The 21006-nt window shown below is 38.8% G+C and overlaps 1 protein-coding gene and 1 long non-coding RNA gene across 3 annotated transcripts in view; one reads left to right on the top strand and one right to left on the bottom strand.

The window, feature by feature from the left end:
- The window catches only part of LOC134293515 (uncharacterized), a 56055-nt gene that overhangs the window by 11774 nt on the left and 23275 nt on the right, over positions 1 to 21006 (top strand). The gene's annotated exons all lie outside the window — the stretch shown is intronic.
- myl1 (myosin light chain 1) overlaps positions 3871 to 21006 on the bottom strand; it is a 33590-nt gene continuing 16454 nt past the window's right edge. Inside the window, exons 1-7 of one of the 2 annotated variants that reach the window (XM_003215131.4) lie at positions 15594 to 15705; positions 14755 to 14779; positions 9967 to 10110; positions 8233 to 8406; positions 6999 to 7076; positions 5440 to 5494; positions 3871 to 4312 (exon numbers count right to left, since the gene is read on the bottom strand). In XM_003215131.4, the coding sequence (XP_003215179.1) occupies positions 5466 to 5494; positions 6999 to 7076; positions 8233 to 8406; positions 9967 to 10110; positions 14755 to 14779; positions 15594 to 15596 (453 nt within the window). In that variant the 5' untranslated portion in view covers positions 15597 to 15705 and the 3' untranslated portion in view covers positions 3871 to 4312; positions 5440 to 5465. Of the gene's footprint in view, positions 4313 to 5439; positions 5495 to 6998; positions 7077 to 8232; positions 8407 to 9966; positions 10111 to 14471; positions 14500 to 14754; positions 14780 to 15593; positions 15706 to 21006 lie in introns of those variants that run through there. The other variant, XM_003215130.4, reaches the window with a different exon arrangement.

Genomic DNA, 21006 nt, shown 5'->3' with positions numbered 1-21006 from the left:
GAATGTCATGTTTTTAAAAAATGTTTAATATGTGTTAGTTTTAATTCAATTTATTTTAAGCTTAATGTTTTGTATGTGCTTAAGGTACTGAATAGCTATAGTAGTTGCACAGGCCACCTCTTTGACTTGAAACACTGCAGTTTATTCCTCTGCCCCAAAGCATCTTAGAATATCACATTGCATTTTAGTTCTAGTGGTCCCTCCAGGCCATCCTCTCCTCCATCCCAGTGGTCTTTTTTCCCCCTCTTTCTTTGCAGATTCATGTTATTTGAGTGATTATATTCCTTCTGCTTATGTGATTGTTTTAGTCAATTGCTATGTTTTGTTTTCGTTTCTAATTCTTATAGCGTTTTATAGTGTTTTCAGTGTTTTATTGTACAATGTTTTATGCTGATTTTATATTGGAAACCGCCCTGAGTCCCTTTTGGGAGAGAGGGCGGTATACAAATAAACTTTTACTTACTTACTTACTGAATAATTGCCATTTGTAAGCCACCTTGAGTCCCCTTCGGGGTAGAGAAAGGCGGGGTATAAATAGGGCAAATAAATAAATCTGCTATTCTGCAAATACACCATCTCTATCCATCTCTTGGAGAAGAGTGGTGGGTGGACTCGACTCCTCCAGTCTGCCACAATTTTGGAATAGTAACATGTCTCTTATATAGCAATATTTCTGCTAATGTTGTTCCAAAACGTTGTAAATGCTAAACAAGTTGTTTTCCAGCGAAGACATGCTGATTCCATCAGTTTGTGGACAAATGTTAGCATTTTTTTAACTGATGTAGGTTTTTCATTCTTAAGGAACATTGATTGCTTCCTTCTTAATGTAAGGAACCTTGTAAACACTTCCTTAACTTAAAGATTCATTGTCTTTGGTAATGTAAACATGTTGTTTTCCACCAAGGGTTAATCATTTGTCTCTGATCATCAGTAGTTCTCATTAGCAACTTTTAATTACATTTCAGCACTTCACCTTTTTATAGTTTTCCAGGCTTCAATCTTAGGATGGTATCTCTAGCCTTTATAAACTCCAACCATGCACCTTTTATACAATTCCATTCAAACCATCCATCATATATTTATTCATGACACATACATATACATTGCACTCCTTTGAAAGGACCCTTTGTGTTTGCTTGTTTTATTGTAATGTGTCACGAACATTTGATTTTCTATATAAATGATGATGATGTTGATTATGTTGATGATATAAATTGCTCAACAAAATGTAATTGTCATGATTCCTTTTGAAATTCAGAATACCTTCATGGCCTTCAAGCAGGAATACAAGGCCTTGGGTTTTCTTCCACTTATGGGAGGCTGTAAATAAATTGTCAACTAACTGCCCCCCTAAAAACTCCACTTTAGATATGCATGCATGTCAAGGTTTTAAATAGGAACATGGCTTTTATTTTTAATACGTGTGTCTGTGTGTGTGCATGGAAACCAGACACTTGTCTCTTCTCCAGCAGGCTGGTATGCAAGGCTTCTCCTCCTATCGCTAGCCCCATCTCGCCTCTGCACCTGCCAGCTCTTGAATTATGGCATTTTCGTATGTAGAAATTTAATAAGGTTAAGCCACACTGTTATAGAATAAGCTGACACTTGGCTGGGGCATTAAAGCAGTTTTATGTATGCCCAGGGGGGGAAACTAGAGTTGCACTGGAGACCAAAGGCACACTGATAATTATTTTGCTTTGTTGTTGTCTTGTTTCAATGTCCATCATCAAAGAGCAAAATTAAAACAGGGCCTTCCCTTATGCTGCAGTTGTAATATGCCCAATTTTGTCTCCACCAAGATTAGGGAATGATACAATTATTAATCTAATTATTTTAAAAATAGTATTTCAAAACAGAACACTGATTTGCAAAGCTGAAACTGTATGTACATAAGCACAGGTTCGTATTGCAGGACCTCCAGTTTTTCAGCATTCTTGTTTGAATGACTGATTTCTGCAGCAAACTGGACTCAGTGTTTTTGCTCAGAATGGAAGATATTTTATTATTGCTGTGTGCTTTTAAATCATGTCCATGTTATGGTGATCCTAAAGCAAACATCTCACTGAGTTTTCTTGGTAAGATTTGTTGGGGGGGGGGGGTTGCCAAATGCAGAGATATGGGGCCCTTCCACACAGCCATATAACCCAGAATATCAAGGCAGATAATCCACAATATCTGTTTTGAACTGGATTAACTGAATCTACACTGCCATATAAAATCCAGTTCAATGTATATTTTATACAGCTGTGTGGAAGGGACCTGAGAGAATGTGGTTTGCCTAAGGTCACCCTATACTGGTCTTTGTATCCAGTTTGTGATTGGTGAGATATATTATAGCTCCATGAAATTTAAAAAATATAGATTTTAAACATAAAAAATGTCTACAAAATGCACCTGCAATAGTATCTCCCTCCAGAGAGATCAGCAAAGATGTACAATGGCACTGACAAATGTTGGAAGTGTGGGAAAGAAAAAGGCACATTTTTCCACATGTGGTGGTCATGCCACAAAGTAAATAACTACTGGAAACAGATTCATGTATATCTTGAAAAGATGTTAAACACAAATTTCAAAATGACACCAGAAATGTACCTTTTGAACATGCCCAATGAAGAACTAGAAAGGAAATTCGGGAAAAAATTGTTTTACATGACAGTGGCAGCTTGAATAGTATATGCTAGATATTGGAAAACCTCAGAGATACCTCCTTTAGAAGAATGAGAAAAATACAGTACAGATTTGTTGATAATGGATAAAATAACAATACTCTTAAGAGGAGAACTTTTAGAGAACTTTGTTAATGAATGGCAACCAATGAACCAACATCTCAATGTAAAATTAATCTAAAAATGTACGTAGGGGAACCTATAAGATTATAGACAAGGAGGAAATTGATATTAATTTAGAGCCTATGATACCTTTATATGTACTATTTAAATAGAAGACTGTGACCCCGTAAAGAAAATATATTATCTGAGAAATGTGAACACTATTAGCTGGAAGGCATTGCACTGTATGCAACAAACACTTACAAATGTATGTCTATTTGAATAAATAAAAAGGGAAATTTTGGATTTTTGAATGGAATTCCACTTTAGCCATTTTACTAACGTGCAAGGCATCTTGTAAACTCAGCTTGGCATATTCACTCCAATCTGGCCCTTAAAATATTCTGTTCACACTTCTTTGTAAAACGATCTTTGTCGATTTTCCCAGAAACTATTAATTCTGAATGTACTCCATTGCAGGGGGAGAGAAGCTAGAACAACTACTCTATAGATTATCATTACTGTTCATACATTCTTCCATTATGTTGACTTATGTATGATGAAAGTGAAGCTAAAGGAACTTTGTCTATAGTAGGAGGAGGCAAAGTGAAGTCCACGGAGTGCATGTGGGTTTCCAGGAGCACTTTTGTTGCCACCGGGGGACCCAGGAGTATTTTAAAAAATATTTTGCCTACAAATGGCTTTAATGGGTGTGTGGGCATTTCTACTGCCTCTGGACCTCCCTCCCCTCTCCAGTCAAAATGATATCTTGCAGAAATTTTCATAATAATTCCCACAATATGCCACAAGGTGTCTAGGAAGATCCAAAAACATGTTCCTGTATCTGATGGAGAACATTTGGAAATGTTTAAGGGATCTGTAGAGCTTTTATGTCTTTCATAGTTGTCCAGAGTAGAAGTAGCAACGGATAGGGCTGATTGTTCGCTTACTGCCTGGCACCTCTTTCTCTGTTGATGATTGAAGAATGCATCAGTGGATCAAAGTTACAAAAGCGCTGTTTTCAAACTCCCACTGCAATTATTTTAAAAAATCTACTTCTTCCCCAGCTCCCTATAAATTAAATCAAATTCCCCCAAGACAATCATTTTCTCATAAAACTTTATTGTATGGAATACAACATTTCGTGAAAATAAATTAAGACTTCAATTATGTTTTGATTGGGATTTGAACCAAATAAAGAAAATTTCCAGCCGTACACTGACCACATGGATTTATTGCCAGATTCCCCGGCCCCCTTCTTCTGCAAACATTGCTTTCATGGTGGACAAAATGGAGTGGTGTTTGGGGAGGGGGGTAGAGTATTGGGCTTGACAAGTGTGGTGGTGTAGTCCTTCTCATGGGCCTCAGCACGTGTTTTCACTGGGAAGTGAAAAATTCATTTGGCATTTCAAACCGTTGGCTTTAGAAAGTGGGGCAGTTGGGAGGCATATATTACAGTCCTTTTGGATTCCAGGGTGACGGTACTGGATGGAGTTGTGATTTCCTAGATTTTTCACCAATCTCAAATGCCTGCCGATCTTGTTCTGCCAAAAAGCAAAGATAAATAACATCTGATTTTGTATTTTAGTATACCGTCCATGCATTTTATACCTATAGTCAAGTAATTGCTCACTCAGATGTGAATCAGAGGTGAGCACGGGATGCCTCGTGGGGAAATTGTGGGAAGAAGCACTCCTTTTACCCAGACAAGCTCTGTTTAATGTACTACCATTATCATTTTAGGAGTATGAGAACTGCAGCTAATAAGAACTTTCTCAGGGTGAATCCTATCTGATCTGGAGTTTCTTAGATTTCTTTATTGGACTGTACAATCACTCAAGCATTTATCTTGGATTATTTGATCACTTGAATGGCAATATACACATTGAGTATCTCTTATCCAAAATGCTTGGGACTAGAAGTGATTTGGATTTCCCTTTTTTTATTCTTGGGATTCCTATATTTGTATGTATGTACATAATGAGACATCTTGGAGATTGGACCCAAGTCTAAGCACAAAATATATAGATGTTTCATATACATAACATGCTATGTTAATAATTTTGTGCATGAAACAAAATTGGTGTATCAAAAAGATGTCATATCTCAGTCACTCATGTGGAGGATAATTCTTGGATTTCAGAATTATTGACAAGGGATACTCAAGCTGTATAGTACTGTATATTTATCCCAGGACCCAGAACGGCTGTTCCAATGAAAGAACTACATCTCAGTGAACTGTCGGGGGGGGGGGGGAGGAGGCAATGTTCCTTTATTGTCAGCACCACCACATCCCTGTCCACCCTCATAATCTGCTCTAGGGCTCTTGGAAACCCTCCAGGATATTTTTTTAGGCAGCACAGAGGACTGCAGGGTGGAGCTGAAGAAAGATCTGATATGCTGGTAGACAGGTGCTAGCACAATGTGGGATTTGGGCCAAACATGGCAGTATGTTTGCCTCATTTATTTAGCTAGTCATGGCTTATATTGATCATGTTACAGTGACCAGTAATCTATCAGGCAACATCAAAGGGCAAGACAGGAAGCCAGGCCATTTTGCTGGTGCTGCTGGATCAGCTATTCTTGGCTCCTAGCCTCCCTGAACTGTTTCCATTTCTGGCTGTGGCTGCAATAAAAGGAAAGTTAAAGTACGTCTACAAGAGGAACTTACCAAGTTGTTCATCTGGAGAACTCCATTTAGATAGACATGATGTGCCTCACAAATGCTGTGGAATAACACAGAATCAACATCATGTTCGAGGAAACAAGTAGGACCTTTCAACAAAATATTGCAGTGTGGATACTCCATTCGATTATCCCCTCCCTTTTTTGATTCGCTCTTCCCAAAGCAGGCAGACAGCTTTCTATCCCTTCTGAGTTCTCTCAGGGCCTCATCATATGGGGCAATTTTAGCGCCCTAGGATGCTTACATCCTTTTTTGGGATGGAGTGCCACACCGGCCATCACACAACATCATGCGACTTCCAACTGAGACCCCACTCCCAACTGGGGTGGAAGCATCCTTGGACGCTTCTTTTCCAACATGGGAGCCTGCCCATATTGTGCTGGCTCCAATGACTCCAGCATGGGTCCTCACTGGAAGGGCAGCACTTTCCATGTGTGATGGAGAAAGCGTTGCTGTGAAGTGGAGATGCTTGGGGCAACAGATTCACCCCTCTGGTCTCTCTTTCTGTTGATGAAACAGGACACTTCGCCTGGCCTTTGTGATGAGGTCATCAGTCTACCTTAGATTTTATTCATATACATATTCATATACACACATGCCTTTCCATTTTTGAAGATACTCTCTGGAAATCTTGGGATTCACCAAACAGGCTGATACCTCCTGTTCAGAACTGAGAATGTTGTTTTAAAATGTAATTTCCAATCAGCCGTTTAGGAACAAAAATCTAAAGGTTCATCTTATGGCAATCATAAATTAGAAACAACTTGAAGGATCACAACAAGAATGTTAGCCAAACTCTATTCAGTAAGTGGTAGCTTCCCAGCATTAAAATGGCAGTAGTAGGAATAAATCCATAGAATAAAATAAGTATGTGTTTTGAAATCTCTTTTGCCCTAATCTTCGGTGTAGAAGCAGCCTTAGTTATACTATGATTTCCCACATTTTCAATTCTTTACTCATTACCAGGCCATTCTGATGTTGTCGGTAACCTCTAATTCATATATATTATTACTGTTCACACTTTTTGTCTTTTGTGTGTGTGTGTGTGTGGGGAGGGGGGGGGGTGAGAACGCTAGTTCATTATCTGCATTTGTTCTTTCAGATCCAATGTGGCCATGGAAACCCACTGGTTGGCCTTGCGCAAGCTTCACACCCCAGAAAACTCAGTGATAGGGTCATCTTAGGGTTGTCCTAAGTTCAAAATGACTGGAAAGCACACAATAACACAACAAAAATCAATTTTTCAGAACTAAAACAGGTGTGATAGGAGAAATCCAGGACTAGAAATAAAAGCAAAGAAAAATGCAACCACACCACTGGGGGGGGAAAGGTGAAAGACAGACTGGGGTAATGTGATGATATTTCATCATTTCCCCTCCTGGATCAATTTCCCAATTGAACCCCCCCCCCCCTTACTCAAATGTACTGCTGGACCCACTGCAGATCTACCTTCTCTAGCATGAACCCCCCCCCCCCCACACACACACACATACACACACCAAATTGCTTCAGATGTTTGTTCACTAGTGGCTACTGGTGTTTACCTTCATAGTTGATGCAGCCATTGGAATCTTCCTGTCCCTTCATCAGTTCTTCTACTTCTTCTTCTGTCATCTTCTCACCTGAAGCATAAAGAGGGGAAAATAGTAATGCTAGCTCACAGACTTCCATAAGCTGTATATTTTCTTGTGTGCTGGTATCTCATTGTGTGTTGCAGTCACTGTCAGAAGGGGAAAAACCTACATAGAAGAATTATCTTATTGCTCTGCTTAATAGAATGATCCAATGATGCTTTCAGCACCTGACATGAACCTCAGTTTTTCAGAGGTCTCACCATTGTTGATGGTGGAAGCAGCTGCTGCTGTGAACTCAAGGCTCCTTTAAGAGATGGGCTGGAAGGAGCAAGCAAAAAAAGTATTGGACTTTCTTGGCTGTCAATCTGCAAAATTCCAGAAAAGAAAGAAACGGTAGTAGCCAATTGCATAAATATGGAGGTAATGGGTGGAAAAAAATGTTTCCCACCTATATAATATAGCTTAGGAAAAAGTGGTGAAGGTACTATCCCTGAAACCTTGACAAACCCATGTTCTTCCACCCTTCAAATTTTAACAGAGTGGTATGGGATACTGACATACAGAATGCTTCTTCAGTAACATATGCAGTTTTAGGGCTCTCATATAGTGCACCCTGAGGTGTTATTTAAGCCTTTCTTATATATAAGCATGGGCCTTCAGTGAGTTGTAGGGTGGTAGAACACAACATTCTCCCTTGTACCTCCTAATGAACTTAGAACTCAACTACACATGATCAGTTTAAGTTAAAGCAAATATCGCACTACCTTATTCATAGAATCATAGAACCCTAGAGTTGGAAGAGACCTCACGGGCCATTCAGTCCAACCTCTGCCAAGAAGCAGGAAAATCACATTCAAAGCACTCCCAACAGATGATCATCCAGGCTCTGCTTAAAAGCCTCCAAAGAAGGAGCCTCCTCCACAGTCCGGGGCAGAAAGTTCCACTGTTGAACAGCTCTCACAGTTAGGAAGTTCTTCCTAATGTTCAGGTGGAATCTCCTTTCCTGTAGCGTAAAGGCTATTTCTGCCAGAGAAGTAGTTTGAGCAAACTACAGTTTTCATATTTATTTGGATTCCAACTCCCCAAATACTCCAGCTGGCAGCTAAGGCCTGAGAGTCTGGCTGATGGTTTAAGCTCTCATACACAAACACAGAGTATAAATTTGTAGCATGGGTTAATCCTTCATGAGCTTCTGTGTTCTTACCCAGAGTGGCCAGTACGTGGCGGAGTTCAGCACCCATGACTGTGCCGTTGCCCTCCTTGTCAAAGACACGCAAACCTTCAACGAAGTCTTCAAAGCTACCCTGGTCTTTGTTGTTGGCAGCTGCCTGCAACATTGGCAGGAACTCTTCAAATCCAATTCTCTTTGCATTCATTTCTGCAATGAAACAATATTACCAGGTACATTTGGCGATATTTCCAGTCGTTCCACTTCTGCAGTGCCAAGCTGCCATCTGAAAAAATGGCCACACTCACAACCACCCCTCCTTTAGACGCTGAACCTTCTGCCTTGGCTCTCAAGTTGGCATAAACATTAAAGTCTTTGCTTGTTTCATCCGTCTCCAGAGAATACTACATTCACAAGAAGGTGGTAAATCTACATTCAATTAAGGGAATCAGGTTTTACCCAGATCTTAATTTAATGGTTGTCACACACAGCTCCATCTCCAGATAAACAAAGCAACACAGTGGTCCTAGTCTTCTTGTTTGATTGGAACATATTGCAGGGAGAATTGAAATGTCTGAGCTTTGCATTTTAATATCTTACTTTATTACCATTTGTGTTTTTACTAGAGATGGGCATCAGGTTGTTGTTTTATCTTGCTCTCATTTTTTTTTAATCCTATAGGCCCTGATGTGTCACTAACACTCTCAGAATAATTGTTTTTGCTTATTCTTTGATCTGGCTCTCACAATGCACACATCTAACCCAAAAAAGGAGAACTTTTATTTAAATTTATGAATGAATTATTGTTATAAATGTAAATATTACATTTCCCATTTTTGCAGTACATAAAGCAATGTTCATATAGTTCTCATGTGGTCCTCTTAACCAGGCACTAATCAGACTATTATAACTTCAGTAAATTAACAGTAATATACATCTTCTCTGGCACATTTTTAAATTGTTCCTGTTGAACTCATCAGAAATGAAAAGTAACAGCATTTCATACGTGCCAGATGAAATGGCATAGGTCTGTGGAACTGCAAAGACCATTGCATACTTTCATAATATAGTTCATAATACAGTATGGCCCCTTACCTGGATTTGATATTCATGGTTTCTCTTATCCACACCACAAAAAATATCCCATCACTGAAATGTTTGTGGGCCTCCCTAGGTCTTACGGTGCAATTCTATGAAACGCTTCCAGCCCAAGTGTAGGGTTCACTACTATCCACAATTTTGGGTATCCATAAGGGGCCTTGGAATATATTCTCAATGGATATGGAACTCATACTATAAATTGTTAACCATTGTTTGTAAATATATATATATAGTAAAAAAAAAATAACTTACTGGCAAATGTATTGGTGACATTGACATTGCACATTTAATAATAATAATAATAATAATAATAATAATAATAATAATAATAATAATAATAACAACAACAACAACTTTATTTTTGTAACCCACCTCCATCTCCCCAAGGGGACTCAGAGGACGAGTCTGGTCAACATTTATATGGAAGTCTGATTCCTCTGTGTTTACGTTAGTATACTAATGATCCTTTAGATTGCTTGCCAAAGTACATGTCACCATACAGTCTGACCCTCAGTTGACTAGAGTGGTTCACACATCATGTTTGCGTAGTTCGAGCTTGAACAGTGCTTTATAAGACAATCCCCCCCCCCAATTATCAATGAAAGTACATATACCCAGCAAAATGAGGACACATTCAGATCAGTGAACAGAACACAGAATAATCTTTACCCTCATTGCTGGGGTTGCCCAAGATCTTCTTGACCTCAGCATTAGTGGGGTTCTGGCCCAGAGCCCGAATGACATCTCCAACCTGACTGAGAGAGATCTTGCTTTCCCCAGTCCTGTCGAAGAGGAGGAATGCCTCCTTAAAGTCTAGAAGAACAGAAAGACAAAGGTTACCAGAGCCAAAGAATTTATCCATTAACAAATTAATATCAATGATGGTATTGAGAGCATCAACTGAGTGAGACTTTCTCTATGGAATTACATTTGCAGAATTTTGCATGATGTCTCAACTTTATTTTATACTTGTTTTCTTTTCTCTAAGAGCATTTCTAAATGGAAATTTTTGTGGGGCCAAAAAGTACACCCAATCCATGTATGCATGCCAGTGGTTTAATAATTTCAAGAATTATGTGCTGCATTGTTCTTGCACTGTTTCCTGACTACTACGCCACAGTGTTTTAATATATGTAAACTACCCTATTGAGTGGGTGTCATAATGGCCTGAACATTGGACTAAGACAATGGAGACTAGAGTTGGATTCCTCACTGAACCATAGAAACCTAGGGATAATATTGGGCAATCCATACACTCTCAGCCCATTTGCCAATGTTCTTCAGGAACAAGATGTAAAGAAAGGATACAGACTCTCTACATACTAATTATCTTCAGAGGGCCAGTTCTAGGGAGATCTGTTTACTACCATGTTGCAGTGCATCAGAGAAAGTGAGAGCACCCCTGAGACATTAAGCAGATTATCAACAAGACAGGCAAGTTGTAATTTCAGCAGGACAACTGTGTCTCTGACTGAGAGTTATTATATGACATCACTCATTACTAGTTGGTTTCCTGGTGGAAAACAGCCTGGAACGTGTTTATTTTACAATTAATGATCTCCTTTTGGAAAAGAAACACGTTCTAATGGTTTCACACCAAGAAAACAACAGAAGATGAATGGCACCATATAATGAGTCCTGCTGTAATTGCAATCCACCTGCCTCATGTGATGAGGTCCTAAGAGAAGATACCCTGGTATTGTTCCTCAAGTGTGATGGCACCGTAGAAGAAACCAATATATCTCATAGTGAAAGTGGAGACATCAGAGACGCCTCCCAGCAGGATGGTAACATATCCGGGCGTCCCCTGGGCAATATCTCCATAGATGGCCAATTCTCTCACACCAGAAGCAACTTGCAGTATGTCCTCAAGTTGCTTCTGACATGATAAAAAAATAGTGAAAGTAATTACAAAAACTGGGGTGAAAGGTGTGGTGGGTGTTGCTGGTAATACTTATTGCTTATAGCAACACAGTTGGATCCAAACACTATTACTACAGAATGATGAAGACTAGCATGTAAATAATAGTAATTTTAATCATCTGTTTATCTTTCCTTATTCAATTATCACCTTGGTCCTAATGAAAGCCCACATTGCCAGTTGCACAGAAGCCTATTTTATATTGAACATTTTATCCTTCTATTACTTCTATGTCCAGCTGCACATTAGAAAAATGCCTGACCGAATGATTGAATAGACTGGGCTGGGGATATACAACTTGCCAGCTGAAAATTCCAGGCATTGTGTCTTGATACTTAAAAGTCAATTGAGCGGTAACGAAATAATGATATTTGGTTCCTGTGGAAAAGCAAGATCCCCTTCCAGAAAAGAACTACAATTTAGTCTGGTACTTCTTTACCAGTATTTAGAGTAGCTTAAATGTTATGACCTTTACCACACTTCCATTACTACCTTCTATTCTATATTTTTAAAATCTTTTTAAAGATCCCTGAGCATGATCTGACAACATACACTAGTTTGAAATATAAGAGCACAATAACTGCCCTGTTGGATCAGATCAAATGCTTGTCTAGTCCAGCACACTTTTCAGACACTGACTGACCAGTTGCTGATAGGAAGCCCACAAATGGAAAATATCTTTCTCTACATCAATTTGGAATTTGTCCCAAAGCCAAATACACTCAGCAGCCCAATAGCTATCACTGCTCTTGCTGCCGTGTGGTAGCCATAGAATCAGAAAGCCCATGTGATAAATTATGCACACTTCATTCACCCCCCACCTCACCGCTGGTACTTCTGAAGCAGTACTATTTTGGTGCTAACTTCAGCCCTCCTTATATTGCCCGAAGGAGCTTCTGAGCAGGCTTTTAAAACGCTGAGGTTGCTTGATGGTAACCTAATCTACCTTATGTGACTTCCCCTCACTGTCTAATGTGTTGAGATCTAGGAGACAGGGCTACCGATAGCCCTCTCTCCTTACAGCTCATAAAGTTGTGGCCTTTTAGAGTTGTGGAGGGGAGACTGAGACATATTTAAAGGCTCACAGCTGATGTTTCCTCATTGACTGCGAAGAACAGAACTTCACTCATTTACACCACTGAACATCTCATCACCAGCTCCTGGGCCTTTTTGCTTTGCTTTAAAAACAACAACATGAATGGTAGTTCATCAATGCCTGTTCTTCATATTCTAACTACTGCAAAAGAAGCATCAGTTTCTCATATAAACGGGTGGCAAACTGATTCCAAACAAAATCATCTCCAGTGTTAATGCTAATACATATTTACCCATCATAGCAGGCAGAAACATTTACACTGGAAGTATGGTCTCCTAGAATCATAGAATCTCCCATACCTTGAGCTCACTTTACATCAGTATAATCATTACAGCCAAACAGAAGATTGACTTTTTTGCTTTCTGCTTTAAACTATGGCACTGCAACTACTTTTGTTCTCTCCCTACTCTATGCAAAATACTGATAAAGCTAAAATACTTTTGGAGTAGAACTGGAATTCTTTTTTTGCTGGAAAAACTGTCCCAATTTTCCAACCCAGAAATAAAATTTCACCAGGGTCCTACTTCCTTTTGGAGAGTGGAGCTATTCCTAGAGTTTGATATTACACCGTTTGCTATTAAGATTGAAAGACATTTTTTTCTTTTGTCATGATACAATTATAATTAGTACAGAGAATAGGTTGCTTCACCTATTATGAATATTCCGTATGGTTATATGTAAACATTTAGGAATTTCGTTGGCATGTCAACGTACTAACTAAAGCCTTTACCAATTAACCTAGCAAGTCTATGGGTGACTTAGCAGACCATTCTAGCATTCTGGCAGTATCTTCTAGGACCCTTCCACACAGCCATATAACATAGATTATCAAAGCAGATAATCCACTATCTGCTTTGAACTGGATTATATGAGTCCACACTGCCATATAATCCAGTTCAATGTGGATTTTATACAGCTATGTGTTGTTCCTGAATATTTGTAAAGGAAGTTAGTAAACAGAAGATTGATATTTGTATATCAAATATTAATTTGATAGTGTTGATTTTTCACATGCTGCAAAGGAGAGAGAGAAATCAAGTCATATATACTAAATGCTTCATGTACGTCTCTACACAAAATAAACAATTCATCGTGATACATGTAAATATTACAATGGATGTCCAAGTTGTTGCATGTTGAGACTTAACATGTGAAAAATGGCAATCCCAATAGATTTTGTTAATGCTTGCTGACATTCACTACATTTTAAACATTATTTAAATAAATAATAAATGCCTATTGATTATCTATGTTGAAACTCTTATTTTCCAAATCAATTCCAGCCTGTTTGATATTTGTTTTACGTTGCTTTTACCAGCATATATTCATGAGGTGTGACATGATGTGTTAAAAAATTCCATATGATAGGATTGCTCACTGTACTTCTGCCTTTGCATAGATTCTTAGGAACCGACAAGTAGTCAAAATTATTATCCTTTCAAGTAACTAATGAGTTAATTAATTTTTTGTCAAAGGCTTTCATGGCCGGAATCACTGGGTTGCTGTGAGGTTTCCGGGCTGTATGGCCATGTTCCAGAACATGGCCATACAGCCCAGAAAACTCACAGCAACCCAGTTAATCAATTGTTCAACTAAAAAACTGCATTGTAATAGTTTGAGGATACTAATAAATCATTTCTTGTATGACAAAAAATAGTGCCTGAATTGTGAGCAACACACTGGTTACAACAAAGCAACCAACATCCAATCCCATTTAATCCATAAGAACTCAACATTACATATTACAGTCTTACTTAGATCATTTGTCCTTGTATTGTTTTTCCTGGAAAAAGTGAGTTGGTGAGTTTGTTGAACTGCCTCAAATTTAACATGTATCAATAAACTGGAAATATTTTAGATATTTTTGTTTCTCTGCTTTCTTTCTAAGTTGTTATAGTTTTAACTTTTTTCTGTTATCCATTAGTTTTATAGCATTTGGAAGAATAATTTGTCTGCTATCACTGCAATTCCTATTTCCATGCAATCAGCAGCAGACTGTGGATACTGGAATCCATGGCCTTATCTTTAAGGGAAACAAGGCTGCATGGTTCAATTCAAATCAGGTAATTTTCAATGTCTACATCAGCAGAGATGTTCCAACAGCATTTTATATGGTAATGCATCAGTAGGTATTTACTAGGTGTCTCCAAAACTTACCATCCTGCTGGTCCTTGGAGAATTCAATCTGTTAGAAAGAAATCAATCACAAAAAGCCCCCTTTAAAAAAAAGACTAGTTGAAAGTTGCAGCATCCAGCTTGCTCCCTGAAAGATCTTTCCAAGATGCAAAGAAAAAAGTTTGTCTGATTTTTCAAGAGGAGCAGAGATGCCATCAAGCTGGGAAACGGAATGATGCCTACTCAAGCATGATGAACATTCAGCATTTGAGGTGTGCAAGTAATCAGACCAATACGCGGAGAATTGAATTCAAATTCCACTTACCGTTAATCTGATCAGCACTGAACGACTACATATGGCAAACAGAGAGGGAGAAAGGAAAAAAGAAAAGAAAAAAAAGCTAGTACTGTTGGAAAAATTGCATTGACAGAGAAAAGTGATTCATATCCTTTAGCTAATGCTTTTCTAGATGATTTAACTAGGCCATGAACACTCTCTACTAGTACCTAACTGTTATCAATGCCCAAAGTTTTAAAATCCCACTGTAACATCTCTCAGTTTACAGACAGAAGCAACAATGCATAACATGATCTGTAATCTAGAGAGTCGAATATATTTTAAATATTTTACTGCATTGCACTTGAGAACATAAAATAATTAAAAATAGCATTGTACAAGTCATATTAATTCCCCCCCACAAAAATCCTAAAGTATTAAATCTAGACTACACTCCTATATTTGACTGACAGTGTACCACACTGAATTTTGTAGGATTTATTTCTAAGTAGATCTCCATAGTGTTTCATTGTTAAAGACCTGTTTATCCTTCAGAGGTATAATTTTTATCCTGAGTTTACAGACAAGTTATGCACCTGGATAACAGTGGATAGATATTTTATCCAACAGAAATCACACACTACTGGTAATATTTATACATACTATCCCAATACAAAAAATGTGCACAAAATTTACCCACATAATCCCAACACATTAACATGAAAAGCCTTATATATATATATATTTACACAGATTCAAATACCTCACACTAACCTGAATGCTAAATTAGTTTCCTGCCCATTTTATACTAGAAATTTGGAAAATACAATATGAAAGGAAACTACGGCTGGCTCTCTAGGCAGAACATAATTTTTTCATGAACCCACCATGATGGAGAAAGTTGGATGGAAAGAGGAGGAACACCACCAAGGCCAGCGGAAAGTGCCGCAAGGTGTCCAAGTCCCTGAGAGTGGTCCTGCTTGCCTGGCCTTTGGTCTTCTTATTTAGCTGGACACGGCCGTGACGTCACGGGAAGGATTAAGTGTCAGAGGGCAGTAGCCACTCCCCCCTTGGAGTTCTTTAACTTTCTTAGGGCAAAGGGAAAGAAGGATTCATTTCTTGATGGACCTCTTGCAGGGGCTATTTTTAGGAGGCTGGAGAGGGGACAGAGGGCTGCTCCTTGCTTCCCAGAGCTCGAAAACATGTCAGCACTTTTTTCCGGTCTGCACTATAGAGATGGGATAGCCCTTATGTAGTCTTTCTTGAAGCTTCTCTTTTAAAGAGGACGCTTATTGGCGGAAGGGGGCAATTTGAGTCAGTGAGAGGGAGAGAGCAGCTCCATGCATTTCTCCAAGCTCAGTTGGCCTGGTTGAAAATTTCCACGTAGGTTTGACATCTCTGGTATTGAGAAAGAATGTCTTTTTCTAAGACAGAGGATTTAGAAACTTAATCCCAGGATTATTGCATATCAATCAAACTCTCCTCCTTCCTTTTGGTCAGTGTGGGCCACTCTCCAACTAACATGAGAGTAAAGCAATTTTTAAACCTGTTTGACACTAACATGGCAATAAAAGGAATCTTGTTTCCCTATCTACTGCAGTATCTCTACCATGTCCAATATATTGCCTAAGCTTCGCAAATACAGTAGAGTCTCACTAATCCAAGCCTCGCTTATCCAAGCCTCTGGATAATCCAAGCCATTTTTGTAGTCAATGTTTTCAATATATTGTGATATTTTGGTGCTAAATTCATAAATACAGTATTACAACATAACATTACTGCGTATTGAACTACTTTTTCTGTCAAATTTGTTGTATAACATGAAGTTTTGGTGCTTAATTTGTAAAATCATAACCTAATTTGATGTTTAATAGGCTTTTCCTTAATCCCTCCTTATTATCCAAGATATTCGTTTATCCAAGCTTCTGCCGGCCCATTTAGCTTGGATAAGTGAGACTCTACTGTATAATTGGCAGTCCCAATGTATGTAATCTGAGTCACAGAAAAATAGATTTAGGAGAAAAAATGATTTTAAAGAACTGTTTTCCAATGGAATTGATTCCCAAATAGCGTAGTGGGCTCCCCCGCACTGAAAGTCTCACTACATACTTGTGAAGGATACTGACTCTGGATTTCTTGCACTGATCATGGATAGGATTGCCTCTTTATGAGGATAAGCCAATTTTTTGTTATAGTAAAAAGGTTTTAAGTAGGGTTGTGCTTTTTGGGTAACCCTTGACCTGTTTTGTGTTCTAACTTTTGGTGGGGTCCCTGATCCATTTATTGAGGGCCTTCCAAAATCGGGGAGGGTGGCAGATAACTGTTTTCGCTTTGGGGTGCCAAAGATCTGTTTTCTATTGGCCCATTATGGGGGGGGGGGGAGGCTGCCCAGGCTCTCCTTCCCATCATTTTAGGCATTTAAGCTCTACTCTAGAGGAGAGGTGCTCAGTTGCATGTAGGCACCCGCGTTTTCTCTCCCAGGCCTGCACACCACATCCGAAGGTACCGGATGTGTTGGATGTGCTGCAGGTATAGGAGGAAATGCGATTCATGCACAACTCTGATTGTAAGATTATTTTGTCACTTTTGAATGGCATGGTGTGTGTGTTATATATCACATACAAGCTGATATTTTCCACCAAAGCAAACTCTACCACACTCAATAAGATGCAATTCAGTCAACTGACGTCATCGAAGCATCATCTGTGAATGGAAATTTATGGGCATGAAGTGAGCCACAACTTTTCTTTGACTTCTCAGTGTCAATTTAAAAAAGAAATGGATCTTCTTTAAAAAAGAAGCTGAAAAGATATGGTTTGAATGATTTATGTGTTTTCTGTTGAGTTAAACGCGACAATCTGAATCTTTTCCAACCACCCTGTACACATTTTTATAGTTTTAGATAGGTTAACACCTTTTCATTATAACTGAATGATAAAAATATAGCTTACATATATTTCAGAAAGTGATGTACTGATAGTTCATGACAGGGAGAAGTCTATCTTTATGATTTAAAATGGAAAGCTAAGAAGATAGTGCAGTGATACAACTGAGTTATTTAAGACTCTCAATTTAAGGGGCCTATGCACACACATATATCACTGTAAATGATAGCAGGTATTATTACTTCCTTTTCTTCAAGATGTAGTGATTTTGGTGACTGTCATATTCCTAAGTGGTAGCTTACGTTTTGCACCTTATGATAGCACTGGAGACAGGAGCACAGAACTGAATGGTTTTCCTCTGTATGGTGATGGATTTGCAATACAATCCTGTTTTCCTTGGGTTCAGTATTCATGATTTCACTTACTCACACTTCAGAAAATATTTCCCTTAGAAGTGTCTGTGGATCTTTTTAGGTCCTCCAATGCAATACTATGTCATGCTTCCAGTCAAGTATAGTCTAGATATAGGGTTAACTATAGCCCCATTTATACTAGGCTTGTGCAATCTGGGTAAACCATGATCTATTTTGTATCTCGGGTTTCGTTGGGGCCCGATCCATTTTTTCGGGAGCCTCCTGAATTCGGAAAGGCAGATATCTGTTTTTGCTCTGGAGAGCCAAAAGATTCATTTTCCATTTGGCCCATTATGGGAGGGGGGGGGACTTCCCAGGCTCCCCTTCCCATCATTTTAGTCATTTAAGCTGCTCTAGAGGAGGAGAGGAGAGGCACTGCAGCCAGATGCACACACTTTCTCTCCCGGGCCTGCATGTCACACACACTCTTTCCAAGGCATCTAAAGGAGGTAAAGTCTTAAAGCTGTTTCCTACTCTAGAGGAGGAGAGAAGCGCTGCAGGCACACACACACACTTTATCTCTAAGGTGCCACACTCTTTCCAAGGCATTTTAAGGAGGCTTCCCACTTCCAGGTAAGGAAGAGCGATGACCTCCTGGAACTATCCTCCCTGGGCTACTTTTAAAAGCCCCTCTTTTTTCTTGGCACGCTTCAATCTTCTTTCTGCTTTCTAGTAGAGGAGAGGTAACTAGGTGGTAGTAGCTTTCAAGGAATTAGGATTTTCTTTTTGTTTGTTGGGATTTTTTTATGTCAAGAGCAACTTGAGAAACTGCAAGTTGCCTCTGATGTGAGAGAATTGGCTGTCTGCAAGGATGTTGCCCAGGGGACACCCGGATGTTTGATGTTTACCATCCTTGTGGGAGGCTTCTGTCATGACCCTACATGGGGAGTTGGAGCTGATAGAGGGAGCTCACCTACTCTCCCCAGATTTGAACTGCCAACCTATCTGTCAGCAGTCCTGCCGGCACAAGGGATTAACCCATTGCGCCACCGGGGGCTCCGTTAATAAAAAGGGTTAAATTGTGATGTCAAATAGAGGAGGAGGAGCCAAAATTGGCTCCCGCTTGCTTTAGTTGCGGGCGGGGTTTGGTACTGGGAGGGCCCTTAGCATTGTGTGCTCCTGAAGATATTGAATGTACTGAAGGAAATTGATGAAAACAAACCTGCTCACAAGTCTAATCTACACTGCCATAAAGTGCATTATGTGGTCAGTGTAGACTCAAGCAATACAGTTTAACTGCATTGAACAATCTTGTATCAGTCTACACTGACCATATAATGCATTTTCAATCTGCATTACTTGGCAGTGTAGATGCAGCATATTATGCACATTTTAGATATCCATGAGGGTGGTGGTCTTGGAATGTATCTTCTGTGGATACATGGCCGTACTATATTTGCTGTTACACATTGTTCTTATAGTTGTCGTACATTTCCTTTAACTATAAAATCAAAGCACATATATCTATTATTCAGACTCGGAGACAAGCAGACCAACTCTTAACTTCAAAAATAGAAATATTTCAAAATAATTCACTTTCATTTCATTTCATAAGCAGTACTTTACACATAGGCTAAAGTTAGATTTTGCTTCAGGTCAAGCAAAACAAACCCTAGGTTGAGTGGACTTCCTTTACTGTGGTAACAGAGCTAACGCAACCGTACTGTAAATTGCTTTACAATGAGATAAAGTAGGTTCTGAGTATCCTCTTAAATGAATTATCATCATCATAAAATGTGAAGCTTGCTGTGAGGGCTAGTTATAGGCCATATTATGTCTTTTTATTTTGATTCAGTGACTCAACTAGTGGCTTCCGTTGTTTATAATTATTTCCATTAATAAAATGCTCCAAGTAGTTCTACTAATTAATGGATGAGGAACAATATTTGGAGAGGGATAAAGGGTGTAGCTCAGCCAAGCAAGTCAATGATTAGGAAACCTATTTATTTGTTGAGATCCACGAAAATAATTCTCCAGGACTTGGCAAAAATTTAGCTAATCTCGGCACAATGGAAGCCAGAAGAAAAGCTCACAATGGAAGAATTAATCATTTCAACAAAGAATATATAAAAGCTCCAGAATGAATGCTTTGTAATGATACACTTGCTATGTAAAGGCACCTCATAGTAATGTCAGGTCTGTACATATATAGCATACTGAGATATACTGTATAGTAGTGGTTCTCAACCAGAAGTCCTCAGATGTTTTTTGCCTTCAACTCCCAGAAATCCTAACAGCTGGTAAACTAGCTGGGATTTCTGGAAGTTGTAGGCCAAAAGCATATGGGGACTCCGTGTTGAGAACCACTGCTTTATAGAAAGATACACACCACCTTTCCACACGTCCACACGTGTAGATTTTGTACTCCTATACCTTTGGATAATATGAATTAACATTTTGTATGTTAATGTAATAGAATAATTAATAATACGATTTGTGTCAGAGTAGAAGTACTTAGAATGAATGAAAAGTTCAGATATGTTAGAGTACCATAGAAAGGATACTGTAAAAAGAATAGCAACAATAGTAGCTAAGATGAGCAATTTTAGAGATGATAGGTCTCTTGTTATGGTTTATATTAAAATAAGCAATTTAAATTAATTCCTGAGAAACTGAGTCTATACTCCTTTGAAGCCATTGGTCATTGCTGAATATCTGTATAACTGTAAGCAGATGCACCCACATTAAACATCTCAATACTACATATTTTAATTTCCGTAGTTCTCGTATCCAACAAAATCCTGGTTTTGGTATTTGGTAGGCTATACAGACTCTTCAGTTAGTCTCAGTGCTATAGTTTGAGGAATACACTATAGCTCTCCAGCAAAGAATTTTGGCAAATAAGTACCTTTCCAAATGACAGATCCTTGCATTCTGTAGGATGGAACCATGTGAACAAAAGTAGCATTAGACTGCTATAACCGTGAAGTATGGATATACTCTTGGAAAGGGAAGAATAGTACAAAAGCTTTGCTATACTGAATTTTTCCCAGCTGTCAGAG

Source organism: Anolis carolinensis, chromosome 1 (genome assembly GCF_035594765.1).
Source record: "Anolis carolinensis isolate JA03-04 chromosome 1, rAnoCar3.1.pri, whole genome shotgun sequence".
Classification (NCBI taxonomy): Eukaryota; Metazoa; Chordata; class Lepidosauria; order Squamata; family Dactyloidae; genus Anolis; species Anolis carolinensis.
This window is presented reverse-complemented; position numbering and strand designations above follow the sequence as displayed.